Source organism: Hirundo rustica, chromosome 11 (assembly GCF_015227805.2).
Source record: "Hirundo rustica isolate bHirRus1 chromosome 11, bHirRus1.pri.v3, whole genome shotgun sequence".
In the NCBI taxonomy this organism is placed as follows: Eukaryota; Metazoa; Chordata; class Aves; order Passeriformes; family Hirundinidae; genus Hirundo; species Hirundo rustica.
Window position 1 is genome coordinate 3,738,941 of NC_053460.1, and position 18,672 is coordinate 3,757,612.

The following is an 18,672-nucleotide window of genomic DNA, read 5'->3' on the forward strand; positions in this document are numbered from 1 at the left end:
TAGGATCATTCCTCATTCACAGCCCAGTCTAGCTTAATTCTGCTCTTTTCTGCACATAAAAGGGGAAAAAAAAAAAAAAATCTTGCTTTTGGCTATAAGCCTTCCATGCTTGGTGATGCAGATATAGTAAAACTTCTGGGAAAATTCTGTTTATCTTATGAGTTAGTCAAGATTTGGTGGTTCCTTGGCAGCCAGTTGTGAGGTGTGGTGAACTGCAGAACATGTTTGTGTTACTTCACGGTTTACACACACCCCTTAAAGCTAATTGAAGGGCATTCAGTGACTCACTGGGTGTCCTTTAAATTCAAGGTCAATACAGCATGGAGAAATTCAGCAAAATCAGTAGGTCAAGGGGAAAATTTCAGGTAATAGGTCCAGATTTTTGCCTTTGATGAATGAAATCCTTATATTTTCATAGCTTTTCTCTTTTGCCATCACAAAATCAGCTGTTACATTAATTTATGTTAGTTTTCCCATCTCCCATGAAAACACATAAATTATGGAGAACACCAATAAATTTATTTCTTAAACTCAGTCCAAAACCTAAAGGAAATAAATATCTGTTTCCTGCACGAGCCAGGTTCTGAACAAAGTTGCTGAGGGTCACAATGCCCTCTCTGACAAGTAACAGAAATTCTATCCATAGATGAAAATTTTGTGTATGAAATAAGGGGTCTTTGGAGCAAAAGCTAAACTTAAGAATAAGAAAATATTCTATAAATAAATCCATTTAGAAAACAAGGGAAATGATGTGCTAAGAATCATCTTCCAGATAAACTGGTATTTCTATGGTAGAAATCAAAGGAGAAAAACCAAACTATTATTGTTATTAACAACATTGTCTTTGAGGTGATGCAGAGAATTAAAACTTTTAAATATCTGCCTTTTTTTTTTCCTTCTTCCTTGGATATGAAAACACTTGCCTGCTTAAATTCACCTCCTCATCATTCAAATCCAAGACCTTTGCAATGACCTTTGCACCAAGGCTTGCCACTGACAGCGAACACCTTCAAGATCAGCAGCTTGCTTTATTGTGGAACAGTACATGTGTCAAACCTTCTTCCAGGATTGCACAATCACTGCTAAATAACCCTGTGACAGCAGAGATATCTCTGCCTATGGTCTGGATTGACAAAGCCATTGTTCAGCTGCAGCTTTGAAGTCATTCTCACAAGGTATTTATCCCCTTTTATGTACACTGAGACCTGGGGGAAATGATACTTATAAGGAGAAATGAAAAATTAAGCACAGCTGTAAGTTTTAGTGGTAGTGCCTAACACGTAATTCTCAAATGCTGCAAAAATCTACCTGGAAAGCCAGTTTAGATTTGGAGAACAAAGTGGTTGGTTTTTCATTTTTACAGAATCAAAAGCCAAAAGGCCAAACCAGCTGGATCAAAATACAAGATGATGATACCACGTAATACTCATGTTTGCTCCTTGTGACATGGCACAGTGTGGGATTATACTATTATAGCACAGAAATAGTAATTTATTTTCATTTATCTGGACAAGGCCAAGTCTTAGCTTCCTTTAGCTTCAGTCTTTCACTGGGAAATATTTTCTCAGCTCTTGAAAGTAAATGGATGGTCATAATTTTACTGAGGGACATTATAAATTATCATAAACTGATTTAAACCCTATGTAAAACAGATGCAAAATTTCTGTAGACATTTTTAACTTTTATATATCTTCCCTGGTACTCATGAAGGAAGAGGAATAAACAAGCAGGTTAAAAGTAGTTTTGAAACTACGCAAAGCAAGCCGTGTGGCATTTGATTGTTCTTCTGTAGGAATCTCACGGTGTGGAAAATTATTACTTCCTGTCTAATACAGTCTCGTGTTTTCAACAAACTGAATCCCTAACTGCAGGAAAAAAAAAAAAAAAAAAATTGCAACTCCTGACTGTGTCGAGCCAAAACAAGTTAAACATAGTTCTGCTCTGGCAGGGAAATTATTGAGCACAAAAAACATCCCCTGTTAGTGAGGGATGGAAATGAGAGGGCACGGCTCTCACCTGATGGTCTGGTGCTGCAAAGTGTCGGGGTCGGTGGCGTTCACCGTGAGCACCACGCTGCCAACGGGGATGTTCTCTTGCTTGGTCACTGTCATGGGGTTTGGGTGGAACACGGGGCCCTCGTTGACGTCCTCCACGGTGATCTGCACGGTGGCTGTGGAGCTGGGCCCGTAGGCGATGTCTGGGATCAGCGGGTCTTCGTTCTCCACTTTGATCAGCAGCGTGTGGAAGGCTGAAATCTCGTAGTCTAAAGGCTGCAAAGCAGAAGAGCAGAGGGCAAAGTTCGAAGACAAGGCTTAGCACTTTTTCCTTTAGCTCGTGGCAAAGTTACAGACAGCAGAATTAGCCAGAAAGGGACAAGAAGATTCCCTGCACCTGGAACTCGGTGAGAGCTTAGGATTAGACACACACCATTGTAAAGGGCAATGAAGATAATAAACACAATGGGCTTAAAAACCCATGGAGACATCCCTCTGTCCAAGAGCTTTCATTTTATTGCCATACCTCACAGACACGATTCAATGCTCATATATAGGTGTTTATTTATATGTAGCATGTATTTAACAAACAAATGAGTCACACTCAGGAGCTACTCATGGCAATAACACAAGCTGCTTTCTCAACTCCTGTCCTGAAATCAAAGGCACTGCCTTTGGAATACGTTCATTTGTCTTAGAATTGACAATGCCTCTTCTGAAGCCAAAAATAAAGCATTCTGGTTCAGGCAGAAAACAGGGGTTTTTATTATTATTATTATTATTATTTTTAAATTTATTATTATTTGTTAAGTTTGAGACATAGAATTGTCTTCATAAAAAGACAGGCAATAAATTTTCCTATGAGATTTTAAAGATGTGGGACCAATCCAATTTAGAAATGTGGATTGCGTCTGAATCCATGTTCTTTTCTTCCCTGTACTTGCATGTGTTCTCTAAGTGAGAAGAAAATGGGGCCCTTGAGTTCTAATTGTACCTCCAGCAACAAACAAAACTTAGTTGTCAGATCTCACTTCTAATTGTGATGATTACTGCAAATCTGCGTGTTATTCAAGCACAACGGCAATACAGTTAGGAACAGGCAGTCCTTGTGACTAAAAAAATGAGGTTACTGTGACAGAAGAAGGGGTTATTCACAAAGTTTGGACAAGGGCTGGCTGCCAGCTTTGTATCTTCAAATAACCCATCCCTGCTGCACCTTGTTTTATGCCGTGAACCCGGGGGATGAACCTGACAGCAGAAATACAGGGCAGCAGGGGATCGCTCTTACCTTGACAACAGAGAGCATTCCCTCGTTAGTCTGGGGGTTGGTGTGGATCTCAAAGCTCTGCCCTGGGTTCCCGTTGATGATGGAGTAGACAGCTCTCCAAGCCCCGGTGGCGGGGTCGTCCCGGTCACCCACGGTCAAATTCACTATTACACCCGTGACCCCCTCCTTCACTGTGGCCTGGAACTAGGAAAAAACACAGAGAAAACCATTACTATTTCCACTTAATGACCCCCCCCGCCACACACAAGAAACATCCAAGGCAGCATTAATTATTTACCCCAGCAGCAGGAAGATGGGATCCTTGACCGAAGCTGAACGTTGTGGGCTTTAAATAATGCATTCTCACTTATGAAATATGAGGTAGCACGTTTCAGCTGCCCTCCACTAAAGAGATGGCAGATAAGCAGCGATGTGATGGGAGTGGAGCTCGGGAAGGTTCTGATCACAAGAAGACAGTTCAGCTCATATGGCTGGAAAGTGAAGCATGAAAATACCTGCAAGTGCTGCAGAGCTGCATGTATTCCCAGAAAGGGAACTGAGAGAAGAGGAACCTGCCTTCTCCAGACAGATCTACTTTTATTTACAAATAAATCCAGTTTTGCATTTCTTTTTTTTTTTTTTTGCATGAATTATTCCACCTGCACTCATTTTTCACTGCACCGTTATCAAGACACCAAACAGGCCTCACAAAAACCATTCCCAGAGCATTTTTTTGAGGGCTTCCTCTAAGACACTCAAAAATAATTGGACCTCATGCTACCACTTTGTCTGCATAACTAAAAGTCAGCGCTGCTTTCTTTTTTTTGCAGTGGAAGAATTTTTTTATGACCTTGTGAAATGCGTTGCTGGACAATTCAACCAGCCAAGCCCTGTAAGAAAATTCTAGTTTATTCTCCATCATTCTTATTTATGCAGGAAAAAAGCATTAAGCAAACCATTGGAAAAGCTTGTAAGGGTCAGATTTAATAACACTCCTCACCTTTCAAGTACTTGAGGCTGACGTGCTAAAAGCACTGTATATAAGAGTGATAAGATAATACCTGCTTTGGAGGTGGATAAAGCAGGCTGATAACAGACCTAATCCTGAGAAGTGCTGAACATCAGCACTGCCATTATAGATCATTAGGAAATCTTAGCATTTCGGGGGATTAAGCCTTCAGAAGTCCAAAATTACAAACTTTAATGACACAAATAGGTTTTGCTGTATGTGCGCTCCTTGAAAACTGCATCGTTGGTGGCAATGCATCACTCAAGGGCAAAATCCACCCAAGTGGCTTCAAGAACTGAATAAACTAAATGTCTTTTCCTGTGTCTTAGAGAACACAAGAAGTCATAACACTGCAGAAGAGTTTGTGAAAATGCCGAGTCCAGAAAATGGTGGTTTATTAATATATCGATTTCCCAATTTGGACAAATAAGAGGTAAAGTGGATTTCCTCAAATGAAAATAAAGAAAAGATGACTATGTCTTCCCCTGTGTTCAGTTATCTTTGTTTTTCTTCTTTTTCCAATAGATTTACCTTCCCAAACCCTTTTTCACTTTTTCTGTGTAATTTGAGTGCATGCATTCAGTTCAAGCTTTCCAGCCTCAAACCTGATTTCATGAAAGGATGACATTAATATCTGGCTATTTCCAACATCCTTGGTGTATCTAACAAAGAATTTAAAGTTTCTTTTGATTTTGATAGCTCATATGCAACAGGTTGTGATTGAGCTTTGTTTCAGACAGTTCATTAAGCTCATTTACAGTTTAATTAACTCTACATGATAATACAACAATATTTTCACTTGCTTTGAAACAAATTAAAAGGAAAACTCTATTAAGAATCTTGGAAATTACAGAAGAATGATTACCAAGACTGTGTTCCTTCCAGCTCAGCCAAATGTTGTCAAACAGACTTGGATACCTCTTACTCTGATTGAAAATAACCAATTAGCCTGATTGATATTTTCATATTATTTCATATTGTCCCAACTTGAATGTGCATAATATGAGACATCACAACCATAAGGGTCAGAATTTTTCCCACAAGTGTTCAGTACCCAACAATTTCCATTCAGCTGCATAAAAAGGTGACCAGACTTCAAGGAGCCTAATACTAAAGAACCTAACCCTTAGATTTGATCAGGCATCTGCTCCTAATTCATATTGATCTTTCAGAAAAATCTTTTCTTTAATCCTTCAGTCTGATTCAATTAAGTGTTCAGTACTCCCTGGCTCACCTTGGGGACTGTAAGAGCTGTTAGGGTAAAATATTAAAAGATATGGCTGGGGTTTTTTTTTCACATTAATGTGAAGCCTGTGTGAGAAATTTATTATTTTTAGCCCCCAGTGCCAGACTGATGGAGAAGGTTGCTGGGGTGTGCCAGCTAGTTCAAAAAACATGGAATGTCAGGCTAAGGATATCTAAACCAAGGATATCTCAGCTAGGGTTGGCTTTGCTCTGCATCCCTATTTTCTCCTTGTTTAGGGAGAGCTCTCAGTATCTTCAGTTGCAGGGAGAAAGGGCACCTGGACCTGCTGGGGGCACAGCACTGCTGAGCTGCTGACTCCTGCAGGTCGAGGAAATGCCAGCATCCACTGGGAAAGGCTGTGCCAGGCCAAATAATTCCAGGTACAGTGGTGCCCTCATCCATAGCATCCTTCAGAGCTTGGAAACAACCACATAAGCATGGATATTTGGAGCTGTCTGGAGCGTTAGGCTAGAATCTGGCCAAGATGGATGGAAAAGCAGAATGATCAGACCACAGAAGTTGTTGCAGAGGTCTACTCTAAATTTATAATGTGAAAAGGGTAATAAATCACAGATTTGTGATTGCAAAAGACACGGTACCATCATGAAGCCATGTAGCCCAGAAAAATACGGTGCATTTTATCTAGAAGGTGAACTCTTTGGCCTGTTTAGTCACCTTCTTCTATAGGAATAAACCCCCCAACATTTAGAAAAATCTGTTACACTTATTCCAAGTCTCTTTCAAAAAAGAAAAAAAAAAAGTAAAAAAGAAAATTTAAAAACTATGAAAGGGCAAAAATGGGAATTAGATTTGGAAACAGAGGAAAAAATAACAACAGGTTCCTCATATTTCACAGTGAAAGGTTTACACTCTCAAAGCATGGTGCTTAACTGGGAAAGTCTGAACCAGTGTTCTGAAATAAAACCCCACAGTGGCTAACACAAATAATTGGATCACAAGTTAATTGATTTTACTCATTTTAAATATCTGCACATCCCCTAAGCACCACTATAAATTAAGAATAAAGCAGATGAGTTCAGTACTTTATTTAAACTGCGATCATTTGGACCCATTTTAACACTAATAACTTAGAAGGAGAATACCCTGGGCCAGAGGTTTGGTTTTTTTTTTTTCTTTGTTTTTTTTTTTTTTTTTTTTTTTTTTGTTTGGGTTTTCTGGAATGGGCTGTGTGCATTTACTGCTTCTGAGTATTGGAAATGTGAGGTTAACCTGCTCTGCGACGTGCCATGCTGTCATTTATTGTGTTTATCATGCATACAGCCCAGAGATTTTAGCAATTCTGTCATTGTTTAAGTTTTAGAAATATAGGGGAGAGAAAAAGACGCAGTTCTTCTTTTCCTGTATCCAAAATCTTGGGGCAAAACACACAGAAAATGGACCGATACAAACTTGGAAGGAAACAGCGAGTGAACAGCAGATAATGGCGAACTGAAAGATTTTGAGGAAACACCGTGATGGATGCAGATGAGGAGAGTGAGGCTCGTGAGGGTGCATAAATAGGCTTGAAAATGTAACAATTCAGCAATGTTTGCCACCATGACGGACTGATGGGAAGAGCTGAGGACACTGGAATTCTTGTGAGGGATCCCCAGCGTGCTCCCACGGGGCACAGAGGTCCTGGAGGGTGACAACGAGCAGCTTCTGCTTCTTACAGCGCAGGGATGACAGAAAAGTTCAAAACAGCTGTGCTCAAACACAGCCTGAGCAGAGGAGAGAGCCTCAGTCCAACAGGCTGCTCCTACCTCTCCTGGATCTTGGGAGCTTAATTTAGTGGTTGTTTCCTGCTGGAGCCAGAAGGTAACACCGAGCCAAATCCTCCTCCCCACTGAGCCCTGTGATGAACTGGGGGCAGTGCACTGGCAGCTCTTACTGACAGAACGCTCCTCTGCATGGTCTCAGGACAAGTCAGTCTGGTCAGATTCCCATCACAGGGTGGGTACATGAAAAGCTCACTGTGCAAAACGTTATCACCTGAGAACCCAGGCACTGACCCCACCTCAGCCTCAGACAGAGCTGGAAACGGTACCCAGGCCATACGAAAATCAGATTTTTATCTCGCAGCCTCATTTACAACTTCTGCAGTGAATGAGATTCTGCTTACTGACTTCTCAGAGCAGATGAAGAGATGAACTCCAGTGCATCAGGATCACCTGGATGTCTCCTGTCCAGCAGCAGCGTGAGCAGGCACGAACAGCACCTTTATGAAGCCACTAAAAAACCGTCTCAGAGTTGGGCACTGACACCCAAATTAAAGAGCTGCCACAAGCAGCAAACACAAAGCAAGATAAACGTGCCTGGGGTCGGTGATCGCTACCCAACGGCTCATTAAGATTCTGCACGCCGTGATTCCCAATCAGGAACAAACAAATTAAAACCCTATGTCAGTTTGCATTTGTCAGGGTGATATTCCAGGGGAAGGTATTCTGCGCTGCTCTCACGAGTTTGTCTCCTCTTCTATATATCATAAAAGATGGAAAATAATGGGATGTATTAATTCAGATGTCTGTGTTAGAAAATCCAGAGAGAAATTGTATTATTGCAATTATCTCCCTCCACTGAAGCCCACTGCCTTTGTGACCATATTTTGTCTGTCTAATTTCTTGCGAACGTGATGACAGGTTATAGAATCTCTTGCAACCTGCCTGCTTTTTCTGCCTTTTCTTTTGCATGTTGTCAGTCAGTACAAATGCACCTGAGCTCTCAGGATTTATTTGCCAAGGAAACGATGCTCTGTACCTGGAACATCTCCGAGCACAAATGAATTTTCAGAGTGGTCACAAAGGTATGCATTCTGGATCCATCAGGAATGAGAGTCTCACAAATGTCAGAAATGAGCATCTCAGGTGGAATTCAGTGGGACACGAAGCCCAGTTTGCCAGAGAAGGATGAAATAAGTGATTGGAGCTTGAAGCAGGGGGAGCACAAGGAGAAAATAGGATTTGTGCATTGACCAATGTGGTGCTGCTGATCCTGCAGCCACACTTCCTCCATCCCAAGGGACCCAGGTGCTGCCCTGGGCCCCTGGAGGGCTGGAAAAACTGCACCTGAGCAAAATCAGTTTATACCAAACACTCCATTGGAGAAATTTAATGGAAAATGGTGTGGTCAAGGTGAATTGCAACTTGGTGCTACATCTCCCTAATCTCTTCTCCAGATTTTAAAGGCATTTGTCTTCCTAAGACTGTGCCCAGCCTTTGCTACGTGGACACAAACAGCAGCTCTATTTCACTACAAAAATATCTGTATTAAAGTGATGGATTGAGTTGATGTAAGCTGCACACCAAGCAACACATGAAACACTTGGAAAGCCATTTAGATGAAAGACACCACATAAATATAAAGCATTATCATGGTATGACAAGGATTTGATGGTGTAAATGAGATGCAAAGCAGAAATTATAGCTGTGAGTCACCTAAACAGGCTTTATAATTGTCATTGTCTTACTGCCATAATGCTGGCTTGTAGGCACTGCATTATTTCTTAGCTGAAACTGTTTCTTTCAGCTTATTTTATTTTTTTTTTTTCTCTTTCCTGAACACATAATATTATTCCACCTCCCTGGTGAAATTACAAAAAGAATTCAAACGTAGCTTAGGAAAAAAAAAAACAACCACCAACTTTTCAAATATATGAAATTGACCATAATAATTTAGGATGCATTTTCAGTTTTTGCTTTTGGATGATTTTTCACAGCCTCTGCATTGTAAATGCTGTGTGATCTTTCAAGGCACACACCGGTTGCTTCACAAAGTAAAAGTAAGGCTCGGTAATGAAGGACTGAATGAATATTTTTTGTCTGCAAAATCTTTGTCTGCGAGTCTGCAACCAGAGCAACCAATCTGAAAGATCAATTAGGTAAATGGAAGGGTAAGGATTCAATTCTGCTCTCTGGATCATGGCTACGACGTTTGCAGGAACTGAATATGCCTTTTTGTAGAAAAACACAAAGATGTTTAAAACCAGGGATATTCACCATAAATGAGCCAAAAAAAAAAAAAAGTTTCATTGTGGTTTCATTTTGTTATGCTGCTCATCAGTCTACTTGGAAAAGTACTCAAAGAAACAAGAACTCCTTAATTAGGCTCCAGGTCAAAGTTCCTCTGGGAAAACCCCCTGGTCTTCCACCAGGTTAAAGCCAAACTATTTCTGGGACTGAGACCACTTCAAGAACTCTTCAGGTATTGAAATTCATGATTGGGTTGTAGTGGGTTAGAATGAAAAAATAATGGGATAAAATGGATGGAAGTAGGAGGGAGAGAAGGAGGGAGGGAGGGAGGGAAGGAGGGAAGGAGGGAAGGAAGGAAGGAAGGAAGGAAGGAAGGAAGGAAGGAAGGAAGGAAGGAAGGAAGGAAGGAAGGAAGGAGGAAGGAAGGAAGGAAGGAAGGAAGGAAGGAAGGAAGGAAGGAAGGAAGGAAGGAAGGAAGGAAGGAAGGAAGGAAGGAAGGAAGGAAGGAAGGAAGGAAGGAAGGAAGGAAGGAAGGAGGAAGGAAGGAAGGAAGGAAGGAAGGAAGGAAGGAAGGAAGGAAGGAAGGAAGGAAGGAAGGAAGGAAGGAAGGAAGGAAGGAAGGAAGGAAGGAAGGAAGGAAGGAAGGAAGGAAGGAAGGAAGGCTGGGTGGTGCAAGAAGAGTCTGTAAGGTTGCCAATGTGAAGGGTCCTCATCTCCCACTTGCAGACACCATAAATCTCTGAAAACTTTGGAAGATCTACAGAATAAGATCCTCACAAGAGCCATAAATTAATTTACAGAACTTTCCCCCTGTTTCTTCCCCACAGCAGTACTGAAAACCCGTTCAGAGCTGGTGCTGGTTTCAATCTCCTCATTTATGTGCTTGCAGAAGACTAAAAAGCCATTTGGGGACTATAAATAAGTGATGGCGAAGGTTACTTGAAAAACAGACAGTTTTTTTGAATTATTTTGTAGATTTTGTTTACACAAGATTCTGACTCTGAGCAAAGGCAAAAAGATAATTGTAACACGTTTTAATCATATGTTGAATGCCTGCTTCAAAGCTTGTTACCTCCAGGTATACATCAAATGTCTGAAGATACAGAAGGAAGACAAGATGCTCTCTCTCTTTTTTTTTTTTTTTTTTTTTTTCCTTCCCCTGAATAGATAAATAATTTAGAAATGATTCATTCTTTTTCACTTTCCCACCTGTAAATGATGCAAGGTGCATCCAGCAGATTCTAGAATAAATCAAGCACCCACAAATAATTGGACACCTCCAGAATGATGACTGTATCAGAGAAAAACAAACACTCCTTCTCCAGGTGGACAGAGCACAGTGAAAGGTCACCGTATTTACTACATTTTAGGATCTTTTGAGAAAACCTCAAATAATGATGTTATTTTCTGAGCTATAAAACATTCCTTCACTGCAGGTAGAACAAACCTTATGTTTAAAACAACAGCACGAGAGAAAATGATGATCTGAGCAGACTACACGGCTTCTCCTGCCCAGGGAGCAGGGAGAGCTCTGCCTTTCACATTTATGAGGCTCCTTGTGCTGAATTCTGCCAGCCCAGCTCCTCTCATTTCTTCCATCAAGGGCAGTGTTAAGCCTGTATTCTTTCTGAGATGCTGGATGTCTTCTTTAAATGGAATGAACCTTAAATAGAATACACCTCACTGGATTTTTCTTTCTTTTTTCATCCACCGGATTTGAGGAGCACAAAGTTCACCAGGATCTTTTTCCCCCACTTGTCCTGATGATGGTGACAAAATAAGGGAAGGAGGCCTTGTAAAATGGTCCTTTTTCATTTTTAGCAGAGACTTTTTCATACCCAAACCAACTTTCCTGGTGCTGAAGATGAACATCTGAACTGATGCTGCCCTACTAAGGAAAAACTGGAACTCACCTACGACTCGTTTTACAAGGAATTCCTCCCAGCCCCAGTTAGAGGGGAGAATTAATTTGCTCCAAGGACCTTTAAGCATCAAATTCCTCCTACTGCTTCCCCGAAAGTCACATTTTTGGGGCCTGGACACAGAATGTGTTCAGAAAACACATCCTCTTTCACTCTTGCAGTTGTTACCTGAGCCACGGAGGACCCTGAGCAACAGGACAGATGAATTTACTCCTCTCTGAATATCAAACTGATAGAAAAAGGAGAATTTTATGACAATACATGATCTTTTTTTTTTTCCCCTTAAAATTAGCCTTAACATGTGGAGAGACCTATTAGTTAGCCAGAAATTTTGGGAGATTGAGGGAAGTGAAGGAGAAATTTCTCTAAGGGCTTTAGTCTGCTTCCAGGTATAAATAAGTGCAATGTGGCCTCAGTACTGCTGGGCAGAGAGCTGGGCAGGAATAAGACCCTCAGCAGAGAAAACCTATTGATGGTTTTTGAATTGTTATCATATTTACCTCTAGGAAGTAGACTAGGTATGAAGACTGTGTTTTAGTGGTCTACAAAGACATTAAAATAATAGTAGTTAAAAAAAAACAAAAAAAACCAAACCAAAACAAACAGCAACACAAAAAGAAAGGAATGCTTCATTCTAAACAGGTGAAAGAACAAAACTTTTCTAGATAAAAGTCTAGAGGCACCTTGTTCATCTATTTTGGTACCTTGATATTTCAAAAGAGAACCGCAACCTCACCAGTTTAAGACTCCTGGTCTCTGCAGAGAGGCAGAAGTTGCAATGGAAATGAGATTTTCTCTGTGTCAGAATCTTTGGCCTGGCTGAGAACAGGCAGCATCTGCAGCCAGATGAGAAATCCTGCCTTTGCTGCCCCGGGAGGGCACTGATGCCAAAGGAAGGAGGTATTCTTCGTGCCAGTTTACAGCTGATCGAGGCCCCAGCTGCCAACAGCAGATGTTCTGACAGTGGTTAAAGTTCTTCATGGGCTCTTTGGTGGGAAGGGCTGAGCAGCCCCACTCCAAGCATTCAAAGCAACTTGTATCTCCAGAATATTTCAGCTACAAATTTCGTCAATTCCCCTAACTTCTGGCATTTTAGGTTGTGCCAGGTGATGGGGATGAGATGCCCTAGATTTACAAGCCCCTCCAGCTGAGAGCTGTCTGAAGTTATCCCAGTTTGAAAACTCTATTTTGGAAGGAGATAAGAACTCTGCAAGGTTTCACACTGTTCCAGTGGAAGCAGGAGGTACAGATGGAAGTTTACAGGCAGCATAATCTGCAGTGATACAGAATCTGTCTGAATTTTAAAAATGAAATCTCGAGCCAGCATTTTGTTTTCTGTGAAAAGCTGAGTGGGGAAAGGAGAATTTGGGCTGAACACTCCATATTTCAATCCATCTGAACACAATAAGTCTTCCAAGTCTGCTGACAAAGTGATGAATGAAGTCTACTGCACATAGTTTCTTCTACTGGATATACAAGATCTTTTTTTTTTCTCTCAAATTATCCAGTCTACATCCAGTTGGCTCAACATTCATTGAGCAAAACATTACTGCTCTATCAAAAAGCTATGATACAAGAATAATCATTTAGAGACCAGAGACACAAGTGAACTTTCATGATTAATGATCCCTTTCCTTTTCTGTTTTCCTCTCGTAGCAGAAAAAGCTTTATTATATCCTGAACATCCAGGTGAGCAGCGAGTTCTCATTACCCAGGATGGGAACAACAAAGACCTGGGGTTTCTAACCCTGTTAGCACAGAAAAATTCTGCTCCTGAGGTCAAGAGTAAAGAATAATAGATATAAATGCAGTGTATTTGACTAATGACCGCGGGTGATGTGAGCCCGCCCATGCAGCACCGTGAGGAGCATCCCAAAGGCAGGGTCAGGTTCACTGGCAGCTGGGGTGAGCCTGCTTTGGAAACCCTGAGATTTAAGCATATATTGCAGCAGCAGATGTGTGGCTTGGCACTGCACAGCTGTGAAAAGGTCAGGGGAAAAAATTCTCAGCTATGTTAAATGGATTTATTGCTTCCTGCTTTAAGGCTACTGATGGCCTCCATCTCCCACCACCCAGCTCCTTTTGCCTGCACTCATTTCATCCCTCCTTGAAAGAAAAATATTTGTGTAAAGGAAAATGAAACGTTCCTCTGGTAAGGGCCCATTGTGTGTTTATTTCTTGTCTAGAATGTCACAGAGGGAACATTCAGGGCCCTTTCATTTTCTCACCGGTAATTTATGTTTTCCTGCCCAAAAATTCTCTGTACACACATCCTTGTGGAACACAAACACCGCTGCAGCCTCAGCTGGGTATGTTTTGTGCAAATGGTTACTCGTCCTTTGCTCCTTTTAATTAATAAGGAAGGTAAAAAATGAGCTAAGGGTCTTTTTATCGCCTGATACTGAATTCAGTTTGAATTAGACTGGGAATGATCAGCAGGACTCCCCAGCTGATGTGTCTGAGCACTGAGAATTAGCAGGGCGGTCAAAGCAGGCCACTTGTGCACAGAGGGAAGTGGTGCACACCCGAGGGCAGGGAATCCACCTGCCAGAGCTGCCTTGTGTGGGCTGCAGGGCCACCTGAGCGTGGTGCCTGAGAGCCCCCTCCAACACCTAGAGGGGACTTCTTGCGTGGGGGTGGAGTGATAGGACAAGGGCAATGGATTGATGGTGAAGGAGGGCAGGGTTGGATGCAATATCGGGGAGAAATTCTTCCCTGTGAGGGTGCTGAAACCCTGGCACAGGTGCCCAGAGAAGCTGTGGCTGCCCCTGGATCCCTGGCAGTGCCCAAAGCCAGGCTGGATATTGGGGCTTGGAGCAGTCTGGGATAGTGAAAGCTTTCCCTGCTCATGGCAGGAGGTGAAGCAAGATGAGTTTTGAGGTCCCTTCAAGCCAAACCATTCTGTGATTTTATGATTGATTCTATGATTTTATGATTTCTCGTTTCCATGAACAGCGAAGGGGCTTTCCCCGGGGCACACACTGGTTGTGGTTCCTGTCAGGGCCATCCCTGGAAGGGGTTCCTGGAAGGAGAAGCATCACCCCGAGCGCAGATGTGCCCCATGGTGGGGCTGGGGGAGAGCAGGCAGCACAAGGCACCTACACAGCCACTGCCCACTGGAGCTGACCCTTGCTGGGATGCCCAGATTTTGTGTAATCCCCTCATCCCGATCCCAGATAACACTCTGGAAATCCTTCAGCAGCAGCTTAGGTCCTCTGATTCCTAGCACACCAAATGTCTCATGCAAATAAAGGAAATTCCGAGGAAATGCAGGTGGCACCAATAATATAAATAAGAATTTGGTGTTGTCCTCAGTTTATATCAAAGAGCTTTTCCTCAGGGTTTAATGTTTATTAAATCAGGACATGTATGAAGAGCACGAGTTCATTAAGAGACTGTGCTATCTTTTAACCCTGGCTCTCCTCCTACAGAACCCTCCACGTAATGTGCTCAAACACCTGCATCACTATTCCCACCCTGAGCTCTTCCCAAGGACAGCCAGTGCAGGAGGGATTAATTGGATCCTGACACACATTTCTAGATACAGACTTTCCACCTGAGCTTGCCAGTTCTAGGGGAAATCATTTTAAGGGACAATAAATACCACTTTATTTCTGCACACAGCAGTGTGATATACTGTAAGCAGCCACCCTCCCTCCCCCTGGAAGGCAGAAAAACGCTGTGCTTGCAGGTACCTCGGAAACATCTCCTATTTCTTGCCTCTGAGTAAGCTCGTAATTAGAGCAGAAACACGAGGAACAATTTCAATGGAGCTGTAAAACTCCAACAGGAGGAACAACAACAACAACAAAATCTATTTGAGGTTAGAACAAAATCTTTTTTTTAATCTGGCTAATGCTGCTTTTGTGCTGATGCTGATCATTACGTTTATGACTAACTGTGGGACATTCCAAAGCATTGACACCTGACTTCACTTACCAGAAAAGCAATCACTCGCAGACATTCAACTTGGTGATTAATATGTAGATACCTAATTTTTAGTGGATTAAACCATGTTGTATCAATTTGGTGGTCTTTAGGATTTATAATCAAACCCTGGCGACATCTGATTAATGCCAGCTCAGGCTCCCTGAACCTTACAATATTCTTGCTCCTTTGGAGCTCGGATCACAGCAGGCTGATTACCCCCTGATTATCCTGAGTAACTGAGGTCAGAGGTTCGCTGGCACCACAGAACACATTTAATTCAATCAATTCAGTGAGTGAAGCAGTAAGGGGGGAAAAAAAAAAAAGATATTCCAATTGCTGTAATATAGCATTAGAAAAATTGCCCAGGACTTCTGTGCTCCAAGTGATGAGCATTTTTGCTTAATTTCTAATTTAGTATTCTGCTGGGGTTTGCAACTTCAATTACTCGTGATATTTTCACTCGAAGTCAAGGGCGCTGAACTTGGAGGGAGGAAGGAAAACCAGAGGGAGAGAAGTTGCCTGCATAAAGCAGAATAATAACCTTTGTGACAGCCACACTCACGATGGCACAGCTCAGCTGTGGCTTTCCTGCTTCCCCTCTCTACCAGGAGCTCACAAACTCCTCCAGGTTCTCAACCCGTGTCCCTTTTGCCACTGCCAGATTTTTGGTCTTACTTTCACTTCTGGTGGATTTTTACTGTTGTTTAGCTGAGAGCCACTTCATTTTTCTTGTAGGCAGAGAGACTTTGATCACCTGTGACAGAGCACAGTGGTGATTTCAGACAGCCCAGCGCCCTCGTGGGTGCTCAGAGGAGTTGGGGAGCTCATTAAAGACACCTCTGTGCTCCTCAGCCACCCGGAGCACCAAGTGCTGTGTCTGGGATGAAACACAAGACGCTCCTCTTTCTGTTCCCTGAAAACCTCGAGGCATTTCACGTTCAGCAGCTCGGTTCAACCCCTGCTAGTGAGGTTTGTGTCCTACATAAGGGTCCTGAGCCTGCTGATAACACAAATATTCCGTACTGTGCTTCCTGAGGCTGCTGCCATAGCCAGGCTCTGCCTTCTGCCCCGGGCTGGGTGATTTTCACAGCTCCAGGCACTGATGAGGGGGAGATCCTGCTCAAAAGGGGCAGCAGAGGATCTGACAAATGTGAGGGACACCAGAGATGGCAAATTCGGACCTAACGTGGAGCTTCAGGCCAAGGAAGAGGGAGCAACGCACAAAAAAGGGTTCTCAAAGACATGAACACGACCCCAGATGATCCCAAGGGCAGGAGAGGGAAGTGATCAGCGTGAACACCCCATTGTCCTGGCAAAGGTGTCACAGCTCCCCACAACACCCTGACCACAAACACTGGAGTGAAACCAACTTTATGGCCCAGAGGAGCAAGGAAACGGTGAGAGACACAGCAGGAAAAGGGGCAGGAGCTAAGAAAGGCGTGTACAACACTCTTGCATCTCTCCTATTATCACTATTTAAAATTTCTCTAAGTTGAAAAATATTTGTTTGTTTCAGTAGTCCAATCAAAATTTATAACAATTCTTAGATTAGGGTGAATTCGGATTAGTTTTCAATTTTATTAACATTAAATTATTGGCTTTATAGATATGGTAGGCTTCCCAAACAAAGAGATTTTGAATGTAAAAATACAACATCAGGGTTAGCCATTACCTGCAATGCTTCCTCAGAAATGAAAGCATCTTTCCTGAGTAGAATTCTTTAATAAAGGAAATGAAGTCTTAGACCTCTGTTTTCTCTGCAAGTAGGAGAAAGTTGCAATTTAATTTTCTGCTTGCCCACAGAGAAGATCCATTTTCTGTGTCTTCCTTTGGGGTACTTTGGAATGAAAAACGCTATATGGTTATAAAACATTCTCTTAATGAAGCTCACGCTCAACTATCCCTGGAATTGATGAGTTTCCTCCTGAACCCCTGGGCACATTTGCCCACAGGACAAACCCTGGCACAGCTGCCAGCATTCCTTACCTTGAGAGAAGCTTCAGGAACTGCAGGACAGAAGTTTGGTGTATTAGGGAAGATCACAGTGTCTTAAATGGGACATAAAGCTGGGAACCTATAGACGGTGCCTGCAGATCCCTGCACGGCGCCTGCAGGCTCTCCTCTGTGTGTGAAATATTCTCAGCCTGCTCTACTACAAAATCCAAAACAAATAAAAAGACAACACCCAAATGACTTAATCAATTCTCTGCGTCAAACACAGAACCGCAGGTAGAGAATAAAACAAACAGCAGCAAAATCCCATCACATCAAAGCCCTCAAAATCTATACGTCCTCCTCCTCGTGTGCTGAGGATGAAAGGAGAAGAAACCACAGCCAGCAGATGTTGGTTTTGTCACTTACTCTGTGCTGGAAAAAGAACTGTGGACAATAAAGGCGATTTGATGTCGTGCAAACAGCAAAACTCTGTTGAGAAGTGGAAGGAGTCGTGCTGCGCTGCATCCCCACACCCAAGCAAATGTTTCCATACAGGGAAAAGGGTTTTGATTTCACCTCAGGATTTTTAAGGGAGAAGCACCGGAACCTTCTGCGTTTCTCTCATTGTAACTGGCCCAGTGCCAAGACAAAGGCACCTGCTGGATTTTTGAAATGTTTCTCAAAATCTGTAACTGTTTCTATTGGGAAAAAAACCTGTCCCTGATCATTGTGTACTTAAAAACGAGCTCAGAGTTGCTCGGTGCTTCTCGATGTGCCTTAGCAGGTGCAGGAGGCTTCTCCACACTGTTCATGGCTTTTTTGTGCTTTTGTTTTGCACAGTTTCTTATTCTCTCTTTTAGTTAAAACCTTCTTGTTTCCTGAAAGCACACTCTATCAGATCCTTAATTATTCTCAAGCCATTTCTGGGAAGTTTCTGGTCAACCTTCAGGACTTGACACAAGAATCTACACAGAACAAAACACATATGTCTGATTTTCTAACAACTTCAGGGTTCATGATGCCCATGAGCACCCAGGAAATTCACTGGATTGGCAGGATTTTTTTTTTTTTCTTTTTTTTTTTTTTTCCCTGTGCCAAAACGAAGTGGTCGGAAAGAATTTCCTGACTGAGATTCCAGTCTGAAACTCCCCATCACCCCAGACTCCTCATCATGCTGGGTTTGGCGCTGACAGCTGGAGATACATGGTGGAACTGCAAAATAACACTTGTCCTCCTTACTGCAGAAAAAGGGAGAGGAGAACAGCTCTGATCTCAGCCTGGGGAAGGATCCAAAGGGGACAAGAGTGGCAGCACTAGATATAGAAATTTAGTTGTTTTGAGGCTACAACGTGGCCACTGTAGCAAAATTCCTGCTCCACTTAGAACTCCTCCATTTTTATT

The 18,672-nt window shown here is 42.4% G+C and overlaps 1 protein-coding gene across 3 annotated transcripts in view; it reads right to left on the reverse strand.

The window, feature by feature from the left end:
- Positions 1–18,672, reverse strand: part of CDH13 (cadherin 13) — a 451,300-nt gene that overhangs the window by 49,121 nt on the left and 383,507 nt on the right. For all 3 annotated transcript variants that reach the window (XM_040075801.2, XM_040075800.2, XM_040075799.2), the window contains exons 9-10: positions 3,283–3,465; positions 2,017–2,270 (exon numbers count right to left, since the gene is read on the reverse strand). In XM_040075801.2, the coding sequence (XP_039931735.1) occupies positions 2,017–2,270; positions 3,283–3,465 (437 nt within the window). The remainder of the gene's footprint in view (positions 1–2,016; positions 2,271–3,282; positions 3,466–18,672) is intronic.